Here is a 19,194-nt window from a genome sequence, read left to right on the forward strand (position 1 = left end):
GTTCTTAAAAGTACCTTCCAATGCTTAGGCATGCCTTGTGTTTAGGCCTGAGTTACAGTTTGCCCAAGGCTTTTGTGTCATGAACCATATAGTTTTAAGCAAACGTTTCAGCGAGAGCTATCTTGGAGGTATATGCTTAAAAAGCCCGGCTATGATGAATTACGACTGCGTTTCTGTTGTGTATATGTTGAATATGTTGAAGTATGGATTTAGTGCAACGGATTCTTTGTATTTTGGGTTGATTATAAAAGTAAAATTCTTCTCAAAATCTATGCTGGGTCATATGTGTCATATTGTAATCAAAAGTATGTGAAATGGTGCTATTTTAAAAGGTTTATTTCAATATTTTAAAGCAAGTTGTTGAAATTAGATTTGGGACGACCCCTCTTTAATCCGATTCAGATTCTTTTTCCATGTGATTTTTTTATTCATATCTGCTAAAACAAGTCAAGCCAAGCCAAGGCAGGACACACTGGCACATCATCGGTTTGATGATGCCCTCATGTAATGCCTGCGCCTTTTTAGACGGACTAATAAAGTGTTTGGAAACATACTGAGCAATGGAAGGAGACAAGATGGAAGTATCTGTCACTGTCTGTTGGCTGTCTGGGTTCAGACCGGAGCCCCTGAGCTACTGCGAAGCCCCGCTCTCCTCAAACTTCCATGTCTCTGTTGATGTTAACTAAACTAAAGCATGTGAAGTTTGCCCCTCTACTTAAAACATCAGGAGATGCCTGTCATGTCCAATGTCATACAAACAAAAAAATTGTCTTAACGGCATGAATAACAAGCCGCAGAGTGTTTATTTTTGAAGCTAATGGCTTTTAATGTATGTTATAAATATTTGAATTATGCCTGGTTGTAAATATTTCATGTGTGATTTTAAGACTTTAAACATTAGTCAGAGAGGGCTGTGCCTCATAAGAACCCCCAGCCCCTGTACTGTTTCACATTTTATCGGCCTTTTGATGTTGATGTGATGAAATTTTTAGAAGTGCGTGGCAGCGCTGTGTCACATAAACAGCGCAGGTCATCAGCGAAGCACATGCATTTCAGAGGGACATTAAAATGAATACGGGAATAAGATGGGAGCGTTCTGCTTAAAACGGACGGGGAACAGATGTGAAAGCTGATGAGAATCGAGCTACGATGGAGTCAAATTCTGTGTGTTTTTAGGCAAAGAGCAGGTGAATCTAAAATAAGTTAAGCTTGGCCACATGAACATCAAAATAACAAATCCCTTGATCAGATTTTTGAACAAAGACATTAAAAATTTAGCTGCTTTTGGCAAACTACTGAATTCCATTGTATACTGTGGATTGTATTCTGTAAACTCAGCAGAATACAGTGATTGTACTCTATTGTCGAGTTGTTGATGCAGTAATATTTGGACCTGGTGTCTCCCTATTAGCCTGACTTGAAAAGGAGATGAGGCTCATTTGATGTCTTCATGCAAAACGTCAGTCAAGCGGAACAACAGGACAGAAAGGGGTGAAACACTGATTGTCTGATTGTCTCATGAATATATAACGCACCATTTATGACTAAACTCCTGTCCTTATGGCACCGTAAAACATGGCAATCTTATTAACAGATCAATCCCGTCAAGCTCTCTCACGTTAAGGCAGAGCCAACGGCAGTAGGCCTTAGTAATTATTAAATGCTTTAAGTGCTTCGTGTAATACTTGTATATGTATTTTGCATAAGTAACACACGGCTGTCATGTCAGCGGGGGAGAGGGAAGGGAGAAGAGGGAGACTAAGTACTGAGACATGAGAGCTTCGTTTGTCAGGGCGATATTCAATTATGTATTTTAATATCTTAATAATGTGTGTTAAAAGATGAAATGAAAAATAGATTAGCAGTTATGGACACCAGACAACTCATTGAGGCTGTAAGGTTGAGTGCCTTCATCTTCATCTGGTTTTTGTTTGACAGAAATAGGACGTTGATTATAAGTAGTGAACCATCGTATCATAATTTGTTGCTTTTTTATTTTGTTACTAATCACTTATAAAGATATATATATATATATATATGTGCGCCTCCAAAAACTGTCTTGTGCAGGTGCGTTGGATGAAAGTTAACAGTTCTTAGTAGAAAGAATCTCGCACACTGTTCTTGCAACTTATCACCATTTAATACTTTACTGTTTACTCTGAGGAAGGTCTAGTAAGATTGAAACGTCAGTAAAGTATTAAATTGCAAGAACAAGTGTGCAGGATTCTTACTACTAAGAAGTGATACTAATCACTGAAACAGCACGTCTCTCATTGGGTACAAACATCTTGATGTTTCTGCGGTGCATCAGAGTTTGTCCTTACCTGCAGATGGCAGACTGGCTGTAAGCCGGCCCCTCGGCGGCGCTGAGCGCCTGGCCCACCTGAGTTTGCGTCAGGCCCAGGGACAGGCGGCGGATCTTGAATGCTTTGGCGAATTCCCGGATCTCCTCCAGGTTGACCCCGTCCACCTCGCTGGGGGCGGTCTGCGGGTCTACAACACAACACACACGTCTCATTTCATTAGCCCTCTGCTTTCGATTAGTTACCTCATTTTCTAGAATGAATGAAGCAAATTTCCAGTCTTATGTGGCTGTGATCGTCTCTTAAGAACTTCAAAGAAAGTTGTGCCCTCGGTCAGAGATTACTATTTCTCTTTGCCCTCATACAATCCTGTAAACTACATGTATTTGATGAGATGTTTTGAGGAATAAATTCCTGTGGAGTGTGAATAAAGGCATGGCAAGGCACTCCAAATTGCAAATGTAAGTCTTTAATCTCCCATATAAAAGCATATGAACACAAACAGACGGACACAGGGCTTGTCAATTCAATCGGTAAATATGGTGCAGCTCCATTGCCATTCTTGGGATTTCTCTTATTTTTCTCTTCACAAATTTTATGTATAAAAACAGACATTCTCGCGGTTACATGAAAGCAAGCTTTCTGCAACGTACATTAAAGAATGTATATTAAGGAATCATTTCATTCATCCCACCCCAGGGAAGACGGTTCACGCCTCCCACACATGCATGTTGGTAAAAATAATATCCAGCTCCATTCCAAAGAATCCACCTTTTATGAAGAAATGCTGTTTGTAAATCACTGCTTTGCCGGCCACATTTAAGTGGATTTGAAAAACTTCACTGAAGCATTTTGAAGAATTTCCCTGCTAATAAAAAGTGATTTCACATTGTACATCAATGTCAGGTGCCCTGGCATCCTGCTTACTAAAGCAAAGTTTGTGCCTCTGAATTATTCATCTTGGTCATTATCAATGAATTATTAAAGGAATCCTCCAAGCGTATTTAAGCAAAAATCTATGGGGCTGCCATCTCGTTGTGCCTCATAAGTGACGTGCAGCATATGCGGCATGCTCCAGACGTGTGAACACTCGGAAGATGAGCGACTAGAAACTCCAACTTGACTAAATGGGAGGGATGAGCACTAACAGCTTCAGGTCCCATCATCTCCACAGTGATGAGCAGCTCTTCATCATTCCCAATGGAGCCGCTCTGCTTAGAGATTTGAAAGACTAATGGGGTGTCTTTACTCTCTGATTTAAAAGTGGGGCAGCGGCAGTCTAGAGGTTAGAGGAGTGGGCTTGAGACTGGGAGCCGGCCAGTTTGAATTCCCAGACCGGTTGGGGAAAGTGAACAGCTCTCCCTTCCCTCAATAACTGCTGCTGAGGTGCCCTTGAGCAAGGCACTTAACCTCTATTTTGCTCCACTGGCCTCCAGTAGAAGAGTCTGGTAATACTGGGCAGCTCCCAGGTGTGAATGTGTGTTAATGTATGAATGTGAAGCAGGCGTCACTAGAAAAAAGTTGACTTTCCCTGGATAGATAAAGGTTAAAAAAGACTATCTCAATGCAAAACACTGCTGTGCTTTTTCTTTTTTAATTACATTTTGCCGAGCTGATTATTTTAAAACTCAGTAACAGATATTGTCTGCTCTTTAATCTGTTACTTTGTTTGTGTCCAGTGGATGCAATGACATTTCATCTTCTGTCCCGTGCAGATGAGATTCTGTCATGGGATTTTGTTTAGTGTGTGTATGCTGTAAGTGATATTGAGAGGAGATGATATGGCTCATACTCAGCATAAAGCATTAATTCTATTTACTAGCAGAACCGAGCCACAATGATTTTGTGCAGACTCAAAAATGGTTTATAAGATATTTGCCAAGCTACGAGTAAACATAAACTAAACACAATGTCTACAACAAGTTGATCAATGGCAACTTCTTTTTTATTAAATTCCCTGGCTTTGTAGCTGCCTTTGAAATGAGTTTACCTGGAGTTTAGGGGAATTGACTCTGACAAATGAAATTTATCTGAATAAAACAGAGTTTTTAAAGCAATGGGTGCATGCTGACAGGCTGTGGCCTAGTGATTTATAAGGCTCTGCCAAAGGCCCACGCACTAGCAGAATGAAACTTATGTTCATTACATAAACACGCCACTTTTGATCGTCTAATAAACCAAAGAATTGACAGTCGGGGGAAAAAATAACCTGCTCTTCGGAGGCAGAGGATCAGTCAGAAGCTTTCTACACTGGGAGTAATGTAAGTACTACGTGTCCATCATGTTCAATCTTCAAGCAGTGACGTTAATGTACAAGTTTACCATCACTGTCATACTAACACTGTCATACCAACGCTACAGTAAGCTGTGTACAGTCAGCGTTCATCTTTATTATGTGCATTTGTAAGGCTACACGGTGCATTTTGCCTCGTGTGTGTGAGCTGTGCCAGACACTTACTGCTGACCAGCTGTCCCACGCTGAGAGCCGAGGAAGAGGAGGAGGTGGAGGAGGAGGAAGAGGCCTGGTGGAGAGGACTCTGTCTGTGGGGCATGTGGAGCAGGTTGGGCTGAGACGATGCGGGGCCTGTCTGACCCTGCTGAGCCTGAGGCAGCTGGACACACACACACACACACACACACACAAACAGTTGATACAATATATTGACAGCAAGCAAAACAAAAACATATCCATTATTCCCTCAGCACAATATCATTACTCGCCCTTTTTGGATAATAATCATTCACAGTAATCATGTCATTATGATGATTGGGGCACAACAGTATTGTTATTCAATGACAGCTATTAGATTAGACACTTAACAGCTGAACATAATGAGATTTACCATATACCTGATGATGAATAAATGTGAATTACTGCCTGCAGTATTTAGACTGACAGAGCAGAATATAATGTCAATAGTCTGCTCAGTAGGCTAAGAGAGCCCATGCTCAGCAGCAGTTTCTTATTGTAGGAGACAGTCAGTGTGTGAAAGGAGGTGGATGCTGGTTGTATGAGCTTCATAATCCCTTGCCTACAGAAATCAGCTCAGTTTTAAAAAAAAAACAGCTCATGACAATTAGAGTGTTTCCTCTCGTCATCAGCCTGGTGAGGATCCTAATAATGGCAGTCGGAGGGGGAAGAAAACATGTGGACACAGCAGTCCCCATATCAAACATAATTCATGATCCACCAGCTATGTGCTCTGATGGTGAGAAAACGATGTATTTTCATGTTTTATGCACATTTGAATTGCTTTTACAAGATCAAGATGGTACGTCTTCACTTTTAAAGTGAAAGCCGTCTCCACCATAAACTCGGCTGGCTTCTCCTCTCCTCTTTGCTATTAATTATTTTTTCTGTGGCATGTGTTTGTTTGGATGGTGGGGGATGTCAACAGCGATGCACACACTGTCAGGACTGTTGACAGGCCGGGAGAATTATCTAGCTTCACTGGAAATATTCTAGACTGCAGGCTCTGACAACCGTAAATTATGCCCGTGGAACAATGTGTACATGTGGCTTTGAAGTGGAGACAAAAGCATAAACATTATTACAAATGCATTAATTCATTCAAGAGTATGATCTGGTGTTTCGTAGAGCGACAATTAGGTGTCCATCTGCTGAGAGTTCATCCATTCTACACTGCATAGGCCTTCACTATGAACTTTTACCCTGTAATTCTGCACTGACATCGTCATTATCAAGTCAATAACATTTTGAATGTCAAATGCGTGCGTCTGGCCCCGCACTTCTGCACTGTATAGATCCTAGAACCAGGAGTAAGGAGGCGTTTGAGCATTTCTAAACCCCCCAAACCCAAGACAAAAGAATGGACCAACTTGTGCGCGTGTTTTTTTTTTTATGTGCAGGAGTGACATTCTTCTTTTAAATGTCTGATCAAAACAAAATACTTCTTGTTCAGGTCAGAGAGGACAAATCGGAGGGCTTGAGAGTGTGATTGAAGGAGGGAGGGAGGGAGGGAGGGAGAGAGGAAGAGCGAAAAGGAAAAGGGAGGAGGACAGAGGAAGGAGTGTTTGAGTTTTAAGTGGGGTGATGAAAAGTGTTGTTTTTTCGTTGGGCTCTGCAGGGGTTCAGCAGACTCCCTGAGACTGAGTCTGAAAGGTTTCCTGACAAGTGCCTTCCCAAACACACACACACACACACACACACACACAGGAACATGCATACACACACACAGAATGCGAACAGTTGTACCAAAAGCAACTCTTTTACAAATGAAATGGAGCAAATGAGAGTTATGACTTTTGAGGGAAGAAAAATGTTTTTGTTTAACATAAGAAGACATCAAAATCTGGAAAAATAGATATTCCTTTAATGAGTAAACGCTGTTCTAGTCTGACTCTACTAAGCGTTGCCCATTTAACAGTTTTAAAGCAGGCTCATAATCACTATAGATCATTAGACTGCACATCTGAGGCAGTGGGTGTATCAGTTTGGGTATATAACATAATATGCTAACACATGATATCTGCTTTTGTGTGTGTGTTGTGTTTGTGTGTGTGTGTGTGCATCCGTGTATATGTTACCTGCTGTCCAGGCTTGATTGGTGACAGCGTGATTCCCTGGGTGTTGATGACAGGCAGGATCTGATTGCCGATCACCGTGGCGATGATCTGGCCTTGAGCGTTGGTCAGAAGCTGAGGTGTAATTGGCTGTACCTGCAGTGCTGGGTTGCCACCCCCTGATTGGCTGGAGGGCCCTGCAGAGTTGGGCATCAGTGGGATTGTTCCAATTATCTACAAAGGGGGTAGAGAGGAGCCAAAATCAGCTGGGTGGTTTTAAAAGAAGAGGGAGCAGAGGGGTAAACGCTATCAGTCTTAATGATCTCTGCTGCTGTGATTCTCCCTGCTTCTGACGGGAACTAAAAGTCATCAGAAACAAAGCATAAGCCAGTCATTTGTTATGAGAATAACCAGGGGCCTCGGCTTTTGAGTTGTTCCGTGCGTGTGAGTTGGAGAGGGGGTGGGGTGGGGTGAGAGAGAGAGTGAGAGAGAGAGAGAGAGAGAGAGAGAGAGAGAGAAGAGAGAGTGAGAGAGAGAGAGAAACATGTAGAAGTGTCCACTGATCATCTGTCACTGAGGTGGTTTTACAGGCTGGAGCAAGTGAAGCCAAAGCAGACTGCTGGGAGCGTACTGCAAAGGTCAGCTCTGAATACCTGTGTGTGTGATGGTGCACACCAGTGACTGTATTATCCATCACCAGGCCAAGACAGGGATGAGTGTGTGTGTGTGTGTGTGTGTGTGTGTGTAAGTGCGTACAGAGCTTTTGCTTAAGTGTCTTTGTCTGTCTCTGTTGAGAAGGAGTGCGCAATGTGGCCACTGAGAGAGACCCCCATTTCACCCTCTCACACACAGATATGTAGACACGCACACACACACACACACACAACCACACCCACCCACCCACACAAACAACCACACACACTCAGAAAGAGAAGTAGTAGAGAGAGAAAGAAAAAGAGAGAACAAGAGGGAGAAAAAGACAGCGAGAGAGAGAGAAAGAGAAAGAGAGAGAGAGAAGACCCTGCATTTCTAATTCGACTCCCGGGGTCCCAGGGGTACTTCACCCCTCCTCCACCCCCTTCATCCCCAGCTCTCCTCTTCTCTGTGGCTGTAATCAGGAAGGGCAGATCAAAGGGGGCGGCAGAGTGTCACTGCAGCGTTTTAGCTCTCAGAGCTGCCAGAGTGTGGCCAAGAGTGGCGCTTTAGGGGGGACTTAGCACCTCTTCACCATGATGAAGGTTAATGTCATCTGGGGACTGGTTCTGGGCAGCTCCTGAGCAGCAGTCGTCCCTGCCCCCCCCCCCCCCCCACTGACAGCGCTCCTCCACCAAGCCTCATTACACCAGAGAACAGCTCCCGCGGACGAGACGCCCATCACTCTAAATTCTGTTATTTGGACCGGGTATGGCGACCGGGCAAAGAGCTACTTTACCTAAAATTGCGCTGTGTCTCATGCCTTTGAATATGACTCTTCTTTGACACAGTGAGCTTTAACTTTGTATTTGTCTCCTCTGCTGCACATCGACCCAAAGACAACAAGATTTTACGTACAGCTTCCACATATTTACATAGCATTAACCATGTTTTTCCTCTCCCTCTAGTCCACAGCATCTCCCCGCTGCCACCGCTGCTAATCTGATTCTGCTCCTGGTCCGCCTGCCCCTCCTCTCTCTCCCCCGTTCTTTGACATAATAGGGAGGGATCCGTGAGAGAAAGGTGGGCCGACAATCTGTAATTCATCCCTGCCACGGCTCATTTGCTTACGTTGCTTCGCATTAGGGGAGAGATAATTTATCTCTCTCTCTGTGTCGCCTCTACAAATTCCCTGTAATGCTCTCCTGCCACTTAGCATATTTTATTGCCCCGCCTGACGCTCGTGTCTCCCGAGTCCCGCTGATCCCGCTTTGCATGCCACTGTGGCGGGGAACTTGTTCCGCTCAATTATTCATCGTCATTGGACTAAGTGGTTGTTCTATAAGCATAATAAAAGAGCAAGCAGCTGACAGCTTAGCTCTCATCCCTGTCCCACGATGCAATGCTTCTCCATCTTCAGCCAGATGTTTCATGGCAGTGTCACACGGATCCTCCCAGGCTAGAAGGGTGTAGTTTTTAGAGGAGTCAATTGTCTGAGGGTTAACTTATAGATGGATGGGGATGCTCTGTTTTAAAATAGCCATTTCAAAGTATTGAAGATAGTAATATTAAGGGTTACAGAGAAGCATTCAGAAACTTCTCTCATTCACTGCAACAGGATTCCTCTCTGTTATCTTTCCGTCTCTCTGCCATTTTTCAGCTTCCTGTGTTTGTTTTCCACTCTAGGTGGTATGGCATGTCACGAGCGCCGTCCTCCCTCTCTCAACCCAGCAGAACTCATTAAGATTATGCTGCTCTTGTTTCCACAGAAATGTCATCTCATCTCTCCAGCCAGGGCAATCTGTGACTTTAGCCATGGTCGCCAGGCAATATCTCTGCCCATTTTCTCTCCTCCGCCGTTCGTGCGGTGAATTGAGACCCAAGTGGGAAAATGTTTGGAAGTTTTACAAGTCCACAAAACTAAGCATAAAGTTCTGAGGACATCACAGCCTGAATCCATAGGCTCATGATACTGTACTGAACTCAGCAAGAAGACATGTCTTGGGTAGCCATTTCCATACAATATACATGATGTGGATATTTCCTATCCTATTAGTTGAAAGGAGTTGCACACAATAGAAAGTTGTTAAGCACTTATTTTATTTAATGATGGACAGAATGTTTTTGGCAATCATTTCCCTCTATATAAAGGGAAATTTAATTGTCCCAGGACTATGGAAAGACACAGGTGATCTCATCATCTCATCAACCTGATCTTGTTATATATATATATATATTGAATAAAAATAACAAACTCATATATTTCATATATGCAGAAACAACATTCAAAATACCCTTTACAATTTAAACATACAGAATCTAATCCTGACATCAAGGATCATTGAGAAGGTGTAATTTTGAAATAGTGAGTAACTTTCTATTGTGTGCGATCCCATACTTTCAACTAATATGATCTAATAATTGGATACTGTCTGAGCCATACAACGATATTTCCTATCCCAACATTTATTAACCTATTGTCTTTATTTCCTTACTGTGAGGATACAATAGATGCACGCTTTGAAGGGCAGTGTGAGATTTTACTGTGGTTACTCTTCATCTATCGGGGCTAAAGGCTTCCTAGTACACAGCAGTGTGTTTGTATCATGTTGAGCTTCGCAGGCTTTACAGGCTAATTTGCTTCAGGTTAACTGAGCGTGTGTTCCTTACCTGTTGTTCTCTGTATTAGCACCAGCAGTGTCTGCCCCGGGGCTCTAGCCTTTACCAAAGGCTGGGACCGGGAGTGAAGGGGATGGATGGCCCAATAGCACAGATTCAAGGGGGGTTTCCATACCACAAAGATGAGGCACCACGGTTAACAGTAAAAGTGGGATTTCCCACACACAAACCATTTCAGGGGTGTCTACACCTTCCAGGACATAGTCTACATGAAACAACCTTTAATGTTCCTGTTTCCCACCTCAGAATAAAGCTGGAGGGAAAGTAAAATTTGTACTGAATAGAAGATGTTCACAAAAATACCGCAGATTCATAAAAGAGAAAAAAAAAATCAGTAGTGAGAGTGACTAACAGTATGCTGGCTTTTATCCACAGCCTTAATCACTGGTGTAGAGGCTGTGAGGATAAAAGCCTCATTGATTCTCCTTGGAGAATAAAAAGACTGGGACCAATATAATTAAACTTTAAAATGTTGTGAACATATTGAACTCTAAAAGTCCATCAAACCTGGCACTTTTCAAGGTCTCCAGAGCTGTCTTTCATGAAAGGGTCTCTTTCAAGAGAGTTACAGAGGAAATTAGGAGGTCAAAGACTGCAACGTGTTTTAAATTCAAGGAAAGGTGTGTCACATTTATTGTGAATTTTGCCAAATAGAGCACAGTGGTGCTAATAATAATTCCCAAAATTAATAATATAAAACACTCTCCAGAATGTATTAAGATTAATACACCATGTTTCAAGTGAGGTACAAACCAAAGTTTGATAAAAGCTGTTCTTTTGTCTCCTGTTTTGGGGATTTTCCACACCGATGAGTTTTTCTTTTACGCTGTGAGCCTCTGAGGGTGTGTTTTTTGGTCCTGCAGCCATGTTTGAGGTATGTATTAGCCTGTATAATCTCCCCAGTGTTGGGGGGGGGGAGGGAGGCAGGGCCCTGTGATAGGGTGGTGCATGTTACAGAGCCCTCCGTCTGAATAATGCTGTGGAATAATGAGGTGGGGAGCAAAGGCTGTAGCCCAGGGCTTTGACCGTCTCAGTGACCTGATTATGTCAGGGAGTGTCAGCCGCCAAGACACTACAAAAGCACAGAGCAGCCCATCAAGTCCATATCCATAGTGATCTGTCCCCAGTGCTCCAGGCACCTTGTGAGCCAGGGAAGTCCATACTGTCTCATTAGCGACGTTTAGCATCAAGGGCTTGCACACACACAACACTGTACTGTAAACAACGTGGGACGGTTTCACTGGTGTGCTGGCACTGGTACTGAACGTAACTGCAGTAGGCTAAATGTGTAGTCATACATTTAAAAACACATTTTTAGAATATGTATTTGTATACACTCAAACGCAGGTCAGTGATATAGTATAAAATGTCACCAACAGAAAATTGAGGTATTGGTTGCATTGTATTTTAAGTTAGTGCGAAGCGGACAGTGTAAGTGTTAAAAGATGAAACAGGGGTTAAGGTAAATAACACGGAGTGGCATGAAAGGGCACATTGTCCATACAATTTTCCTTTAATATGTGCCGTGTGCACCTGCGATAAGATGATTCATTAGATAGGGCCCCACTATGACAAGCATCATCGTTCAAGCCTCTGGCTACTGATGGAACAATTCTGCAGCCACCCTGTAAATATGACAAGGTCAGCGTTTTACTGCGACAGGCGCATGCGGATAAGAGAAAGAAGGGCTTTGTTTATTCCCAAAAAGCTTAACATATGGCAGGATGGCTACCATGCCGCAGACAAACAGCTTCCAGACGACACAGAGCCACCACCAGAAATCTATGAGAAAAGATCAGAAATACTATACAAATACTTAATGATACTTGGAACCGCGCGCTCACACATGATAGAGTATGCGGCTCTAAGGGCCAACAGATTGTGCCAACAAACTGCGCGGACCCGTTACCAAGGAAACTGTTTTCTCTCCGTGGTATTTAATTAGGTGTATATATGATTTATCGTGCACAATGTTTTACAGCATGCTAGCAGCCCATGTAGAGCTCACTCACCTGTCCTTGTGCATTGGTGACCAGCTGTCCGGTGGCTCCTTGCAGGTTTGACAGGGTGTTGCCAAACACCTGAGAGCCAGCGATGGAGCCCATGGCCGCTGCCGCCGCGACCGCTGCCTGGCTGGCCAGAGGATTCAGCTGGTGAGGGCAAAGAAATCATTCATCAAAACCGCATCTATTAATGTCACCGATGTTGATCTTTACCAGTATAATGCATATTCGTGAAAGGTTCAGGAAGACAACTAACACAGGAGCTCGGTGTGGGGGCTTCACACAGTACAGCTCCAATTCTTTGTTACCAGGGCCAGGAAAGGCCAACTGCAGTGAGGGCTGTATAGTCCGGTAGCGAGGGCTACGCAGTCCATCATACAGATCCCAGAGGTCTGTGCTCCCGAACCCAGTGGGAGGCTCGAGGGTAGGGAGGTGCAGTGAGAAGGGGAGGGAGGCTGTGAATAAGTGGCCATTTTACCACTCTAAGTGCTTCCTCTGGCCCCCGGGGCTCCCCATGGGCTGAGCACGGTCTTTCTACCAGGAGCAATGGCCCCACACCATCTAGCTCTCACAATAGAGGAAAGCAATGTGGCCATGCATCACTGTATCGTCAACTGCTTCAATACGCTTCGACTCAGAATTACTCCAGCGTCATAATGCACTACCATACTGTTACTTTTGAGAGAGAGGAGGGTTAAAATGACCATCTTTACCCCTGCTGTAATGGACTCATCTGGTCTGGCCTGTGGTTGTGAAAAGAGGCTCCCTGTGTCGGGAGAGGCTGTGGAGCCCAGCCACATCGCCGAGATTACCCATATAAATCAAGCTAACCACTTATTAGGGGGCTGAAAATGCACTGCTGATTTGGTTGTAGTGCAGCAGAGCAAAGTCTTATTAGGTTGAGTAAGTAGATCAAAGACCAGGCAGAGATAGGAGACCTCCCAATTACTCAACAGAATAGAGAAATAATAGAAACACTGCTTAGAAAAAGGCTGCCTACTCCTAGCTGTTAATATTGGTGGGCTAATACATATTCAGAGGAAATCAATCGAAACTGAAAGTAAACAATGACTGCTTAATCTGTTTACACAAAACATTTAAAATAACTTAAAGTGAGCAGCATGTGTTTTATATGTATTAACCATTATATATAAAACACTTGTTAGAAAATGCAATGGAGCAGTCAAGTCAGCAGGAATTCTTTTACTGAAGGCATAAACTTTGCTCATTTTCTTTCCACACTTTCTGCTCTCTGTGGGGAATTCAGCTTTGTTCATTTGAGATCATTCAGTTGCCATTCATCTTTTATCTTACCCCACCACCATATATTATTACACTTTCTGAAATCAAATGATGAAAAAATGCCACAGAGCGATCAATACTTTTTCATTGACAGTAAAGGTTAAGCACATTAAGAATGACACTGCATTTGTCTTATGAAATCATATTTCATGTTGGTGGCCTCAAATTGGCCATGATTGATATTGCCTCCTCTCGTCTGAAAGTCATCCAGTTTTTCCTCGATAATCGCAAGATTGTCTTTTATGTGCCGAGTGCTTGTCCTTCTGAGGAACTTAAGTCTCGAACGTTAAAGAAGCATAAGCCTGCTTTTTGACTTCACATTGAACAGAACAGGATTATAGAATCGCAGTCAACTTGCAATTCAAAATTTGATATTGGTCAACATTTGGTAAGAGATTCCCCAACCAATATTCACTCTGAGATACGTAAATTTGGTTATTCATGCTCTAATAATTAAGGAACATTACATGTACAATCAACTGAATTCTATTTGGCATACAGTATTTTTTCCAAAACATGTCATTCCACTGCGATAGATGTGTGCTAAAGTAAACCTGTCATTTTGGGCATCTATTTCCAGTGATATCTACTGATGTCTAACCTTCTGAACAAATTGTACTCATTTCTGATCACATAGGAGTTGATCTTGATAGAGAGAACAGATAGTTTGTTTACTATGGGATGTTGTGAAAAATCAGATACAGATTTATGTTTATGTTTATGATTTATGCTTACCAAATTGCCCTTTTTCCCCAAAATGCCTTGCCAAATAGTGAGGTTTTAATTCATCGGGAGATCTGACTACAAAATACAACGCAAATACTACAATACACAAAAACTACATTGGCAATACTTTCTTTATAATGCAACATCACAATGAACCCCATTATTATTAACATACCATCTTAAATGTGGTGACTGATAGAGATGAGCTGCTTTCTAGAAGGGACAGGGAGAGTCTGGGTGGTGAAATCAGTCAGAAATTGCATCAGCAGATAATTTCCCTTCATTCTGACTGAAATCTCACTGTTGAATAGAAGTCATGTGACCTAGACCAGATACTATGGTATATTTAAGTGAGAGAGAGGATTTGTTAATGTAAAATAAAGGCCTTAAGCAATTTCCTAAAGTGTGTGATGATGAGCGGATTTGACAAAGGGAACCTAAAGCCAGATGTTGGTGAAAATACGATACTGTGGGTATAATGATAGCCTGATAGCTGTGTTACAGTGAGTGGGGATGTTGAGAAAGCCAACAAGGCCTCATGTGGAGTTAAACAGAGGCTCCAGATCAGCACACAGATAATGCGATCTGCTCAGACAAGCACATCCAGAGTTTCCTGCAGATCTGCTGGGCTTGGTGTCATTGTGTGAGTGATAGGTTGTTGGAGAAGCTTTCAGATTTATTTGAAATATTATCATTGTGTTTCATTCAATGATAGCCCTTTCAGATGCTATGTTATTCTGGTAAATCTAGGTGAAAAAGAGAGCAGGGTTTATTGCTGCATCCTTTGGCACTGGGTAATATGGATAGCAGTCGGAAGGAGAGGCAGGAATAAGGAGAGGCGAGGCTGTGTTCAACACCTAAACAGGTGATTTTCCGCCACGGTGACTCCTCTCAACACCTCGGCGGGAGGCAGAAAATGACAGACTTGCCCTAGCATTTGTACTGATTGCATGTGTTGGAAGAGATAAACAGTGATCTTCCAGTTTGCACAGCCTGCATGTAAACCATTGTGTTTCATTCTTTTCATTGCCCATGAATACGGCGTCGAGAAGATTTCAGTAGTATAGACCGCTCTCGTCGGTCGCACAGTGGTGTGGATAACGCTAACATAGAAACAAACAGGAGTCTGATTATTAAAGAAATGCTGAGACCTTGTAGGAGAAGCTGAATAGTGTAATATAAAATACTGTAGCATACAGAGGAAAATTTCACCAAGTTATTCTTTTGTCTGCATTAGATTTCCATGTTATGTATAGTCCAGCAGCAGCAAACCTTAGCGCTGTCTGAGGCTCCATTACACCGTGTGACATCATCTTGTCACCTTTAAGTCACCACAACTGCTATCACTCTCTGCACTATCACGCTTTTATACAGCCAAATATACAGGGCTACACAGGGGTCAGCAAATACAAAATAAATGTCTGTGACACAAAAAAGCCTGCAAATTGTTAAAAATGCATCTTTTCTCCGGCCGGTATGAGGGGGAGTGAATCTAAACTGCACCAGGCTCTCTGCTGCCTGTTTGACCATGAGGGTCACCTGGTGCAGCAACCCGTGTAATCTCAGGAATAGAGGGAAAAATAGCGTCCCCGCAACCGTGGAGAGGCCCCTGGAAGCTAAAATTGTCTGACACAAACTAACTGGAGTTTATTCTTGGTTTGCTCTTTTCATGTGGCCGTTTTAAACTTAATTGGTTTTCTGGCCCGCACAAAACAAAAAGAGCAAAGATAAATGGATAAACTGGTGCAGACACCAAAAGTAGGCAGATACTGTGTATCCACTCTCAGTCTTCTGTGGTGGGGGAAACTTATCACCTACTCATCTGTGACTCCACAACAGAAACACACAATGAATGAGAAAATGGTAAGAGAATATATTACCATGGGGAATGTAATTGTCACCAGTTGTTTAGCTAATAAGTGGTCCTAACTGATATGGTTGAAATCAATATCACGATAATCATAAGAAGTTTTTTTTATATTGATATATATCATGATATTGCTCACGTATGCGTGTTGAATAATCAAATTAATGTTCATCCCACTGAATGGTAATGTTACGTGTACGTTTTCAAATTATATTCTTTAAAATGCTTCATACTTCATTTTGTCTGTTTTTAAATAAAATTAGGTTATTCTCATCAATTTAGACTTTAGAACTGTCCATCACAATATCTCAAAATCCCGATATGATTCCACTGAAAAACGATAAATGATAATATTGAATTATTGCCCGGCTCTAGTCCTAACCACCCAAAGAGGCACTGTAATGTTGTTAATTGGCAGTGAATGCAGCTCCATACAGTAAACTGGTGTCCAGCATGGGACTGAGACTTGGATCCCATCCTGTCCGAAAAGTCTCTCAGATGTTCAGAAGTGGAAGTAAGTATGATTGCAGCTGATGGAAGCGCGAAAAGGTGATGCAACCGAATGCAGCCAGATGTGAGTCATCTGTCAAAGTCTCCCTGCTTTACTTGTCATCATTCAGCCAAAAGTGCGGCAAAGTGGACCAAGCAGGCGAAATGAACAATCAATAGCGCTATTGCTTCTGGATGAGAAGAATGTCCTTTATCTCCAGAAGAACATGGAAGTTTCCCTCGCTCATCGCGGCCGCACATCTCTGTCTCCTCCCTGCTCTTTTCCCACTCCAGAGTGAATGTAATCAGCTGTGACATGAGAAAACACGTTCTCTGTCTGTCAGGACTCTGCTAGTCCTCTGCTGACAGTCCTCTGCTGGCTCCCCCAAACAGCCCCCCCACCCCGCCCCCCCCACCCACCCCTCCTCTGTCTCCCCTCCCTCACATCCGCTGTGCTTATGAACATCAAAATGCCATTAGGCCCTCCAAAACACCTCTGGTCCCATGGTTGGCGGGGCCTCGCGCTGTGGTCGTGCACTTTGAGCCCTCTGAGCACCAACTATAGCTCACCACTGGGCCTCTGCTGCAGCCGTTGTGAAAAATAAACCTTAAAACGAGCCATTCTTGAGGAAAAGTATTGGGAAGTGAAAGACAGATAGAACAACTGGGGCAGATAACACCCCGCGAAATACAATAACGGTGCATCAGGTGACGGTTGGACATTGTAATTGCCGAGGGCAGAGGAGGGACGGCGGCGGTGGTGAGGGGTGGCGGCGGGTGTGTGGAGGTGGCGGTGCGGCGGGTGCTAATGGAGTGATGTCATACGAAACGCCAGAATGACAGCTAGTTAACTGAGGAGGTTTGGCTGATCAAATAAAATGCATTAACTCCAGGAAATGGATATCCCAGGCAGCCTCAGAAATGGCCATATCTAATGAGGCAAAATGCAAATGAAGGAAGAAAAGAGTCGTGAAAACGTTCAAACTAACTATAAAGGAATGATGGAGTGCCGGACAGTGGCCGTCAATCTCTCCTCTCATTACCTTCATGTGAAATTAACAGCAGCTTTAATCATTACATAAAATCTGCTCCGGCCCATTTGTTGATAATTGTGAGGCACCGAGGTTCAGAGTGGGTTCTTTGTCATCAATCACGGCAGCAGTATATTTCCTCTGGTTAGGGGACACTCTGTGAGTAAAAATATAAGTTATACTACACTCCTGTTACACTATTTCTCTTCCTGAGGAATGATCTATAATATTTAGCTGTTTCCAGATGTATTAAATTTGAGACTACTTGGTGATTAAGTATCTGCAGGAAAGTGCTGACCATTTCAGCTCATGATGTGACATATTTGGTGCAGTTATTTCTGCACCATACCAGTGTTAGGTTGAGAATCATAGCAGCTTTAAACCAAGTGTTGCAGTAAATGTAGCGCTGCTCTGGCTATGACTGTAAAGTGGATACCTGGCATGGCTGCTTTGTGCTCCTTTTTTTTTTTTTGGCTACTGTGTGTGAAAATGAAAACAGAAAGTAAAAAAAAAAAAAAAATAAAATCCATAGAGTCACAAGATCAGACTATGAAGAAAATTATGAACACTGTATTATTTTGGTATACAATCAAAGAAGCTATTCCAAACCTTCGGACGACAATTACCTAAACTATTCACTGCAATAAAACGTCTTTCTTGATTTTAGGAATTCTATTTCAGCTGAACAAAATACATTCCATTCGTTTTCATTTAGGGGGAAATGCCATCTCTTTTCACTCTGCTGTTGTTTGACATATAAATATAGCATTTGAATGACTTTAATATCCTCCTAATCAATGTCCGGTGATCTTTTGATGTCCTCAATTCAATATAGGAAGGGTCATCCATGCCGCAGCTTTATAAACACAATAAAGGTAAATGATTACTCTCCACTGTGGTGTCCAAAAATACGGCCAGTAATGAAGAGAAATGGAGGAGTTTGAGGGGGAGGCCTGTCATGTGTCATTGGCCAACTCTGAGCTGTAAGATTAATCACAAGAGAGGGGCTCTGTGGCTAAGATGTGGTCACCCTTGATCGATAAATCCGCCTCCCCCTCTTTCTCTCTCTCTCTCTTTTTCTCCAAAATATACACACTCTTAGGCACAAGCTAAATCAGCATAAGTGGAGAGATGAATTGATGACATTTACAGACGTCTGCGTATTGATTACTCGATTTTTGACTTCCGAGGCTCCCCTCTTGGAGGAGTTGACTTAAGAAAATGCACTGTTCTTGCATTCTATTCTAGTCCATTTACAAAACCATCAATTTCACATTCCCTTTCCTAATCAAATAGGGCATAAAATCATCCACCAGCAAAAATGCTAAATGCTCCTCACATTTCTCCGCTTGAACTTGTGGATTAGCATTTCAGAGTAAGAGTTCAGAGGAATTTCAGTTCACGCAGCACACTATACATTACAAAACATACACCGAATAAGCCTCAGCTAACCATGCCGCCCCAAAAACATTGTGGAGAGAATTTCTGATAATATTCTGCCGGGACCACAAATGTGACTTTTGACTCGGTCTATGAGGAGGGCATAATGCAATAACATTGCATTAAAAGGGTCTTTTTACGGCGTGGTAGCGCTGAGCGGCTGTGCTCCTTGTGTGAGCCCGGTGCTCTGTTTGCGG

The 19,194-nt window shown here is 42.8% G+C and overlaps 1 protein-coding gene across 1 annotated transcript in view; it reads right to left on the reverse strand.

Moving 5' to 3' along the window:
* The window catches only part of pou6f2 (POU class 6 homeobox 2), a 64,468-nt gene that overhangs the window by 2,471 nt on the left and 42,803 nt on the right, over positions 1 to 19,194 (reverse strand). The window contains exons 6-9 of the mRNA XM_071921500.2: positions 12,152 to 12,289; positions 6,852 to 7,061; positions 4,762 to 4,915; positions 2,325 to 2,493 (exon numbers count right to left, since the gene is read on the reverse strand). Coding sequence (XP_071777601.1) covers positions 2,325 to 2,493; positions 4,762 to 4,915; positions 6,852 to 7,061; positions 12,152 to 12,289 — 671 coding nt within the window. The remainder of the gene's footprint in view (positions 1 to 2,324; positions 2,494 to 4,761; positions 4,916 to 6,851; positions 7,062 to 12,151; positions 12,290 to 19,194) is intronic.

The sequence above is a fragment of the Centroberyx gerrardi genome, chromosome 22 (genome assembly GCF_048128805.1).
Source record: "Centroberyx gerrardi isolate f3 chromosome 22, fCenGer3.hap1.cur.20231027, whole genome shotgun sequence".
Taxonomy (NCBI): Eukaryota; Metazoa; Chordata; class Actinopteri; order Beryciformes; family Berycidae; genus Centroberyx; species Centroberyx gerrardi.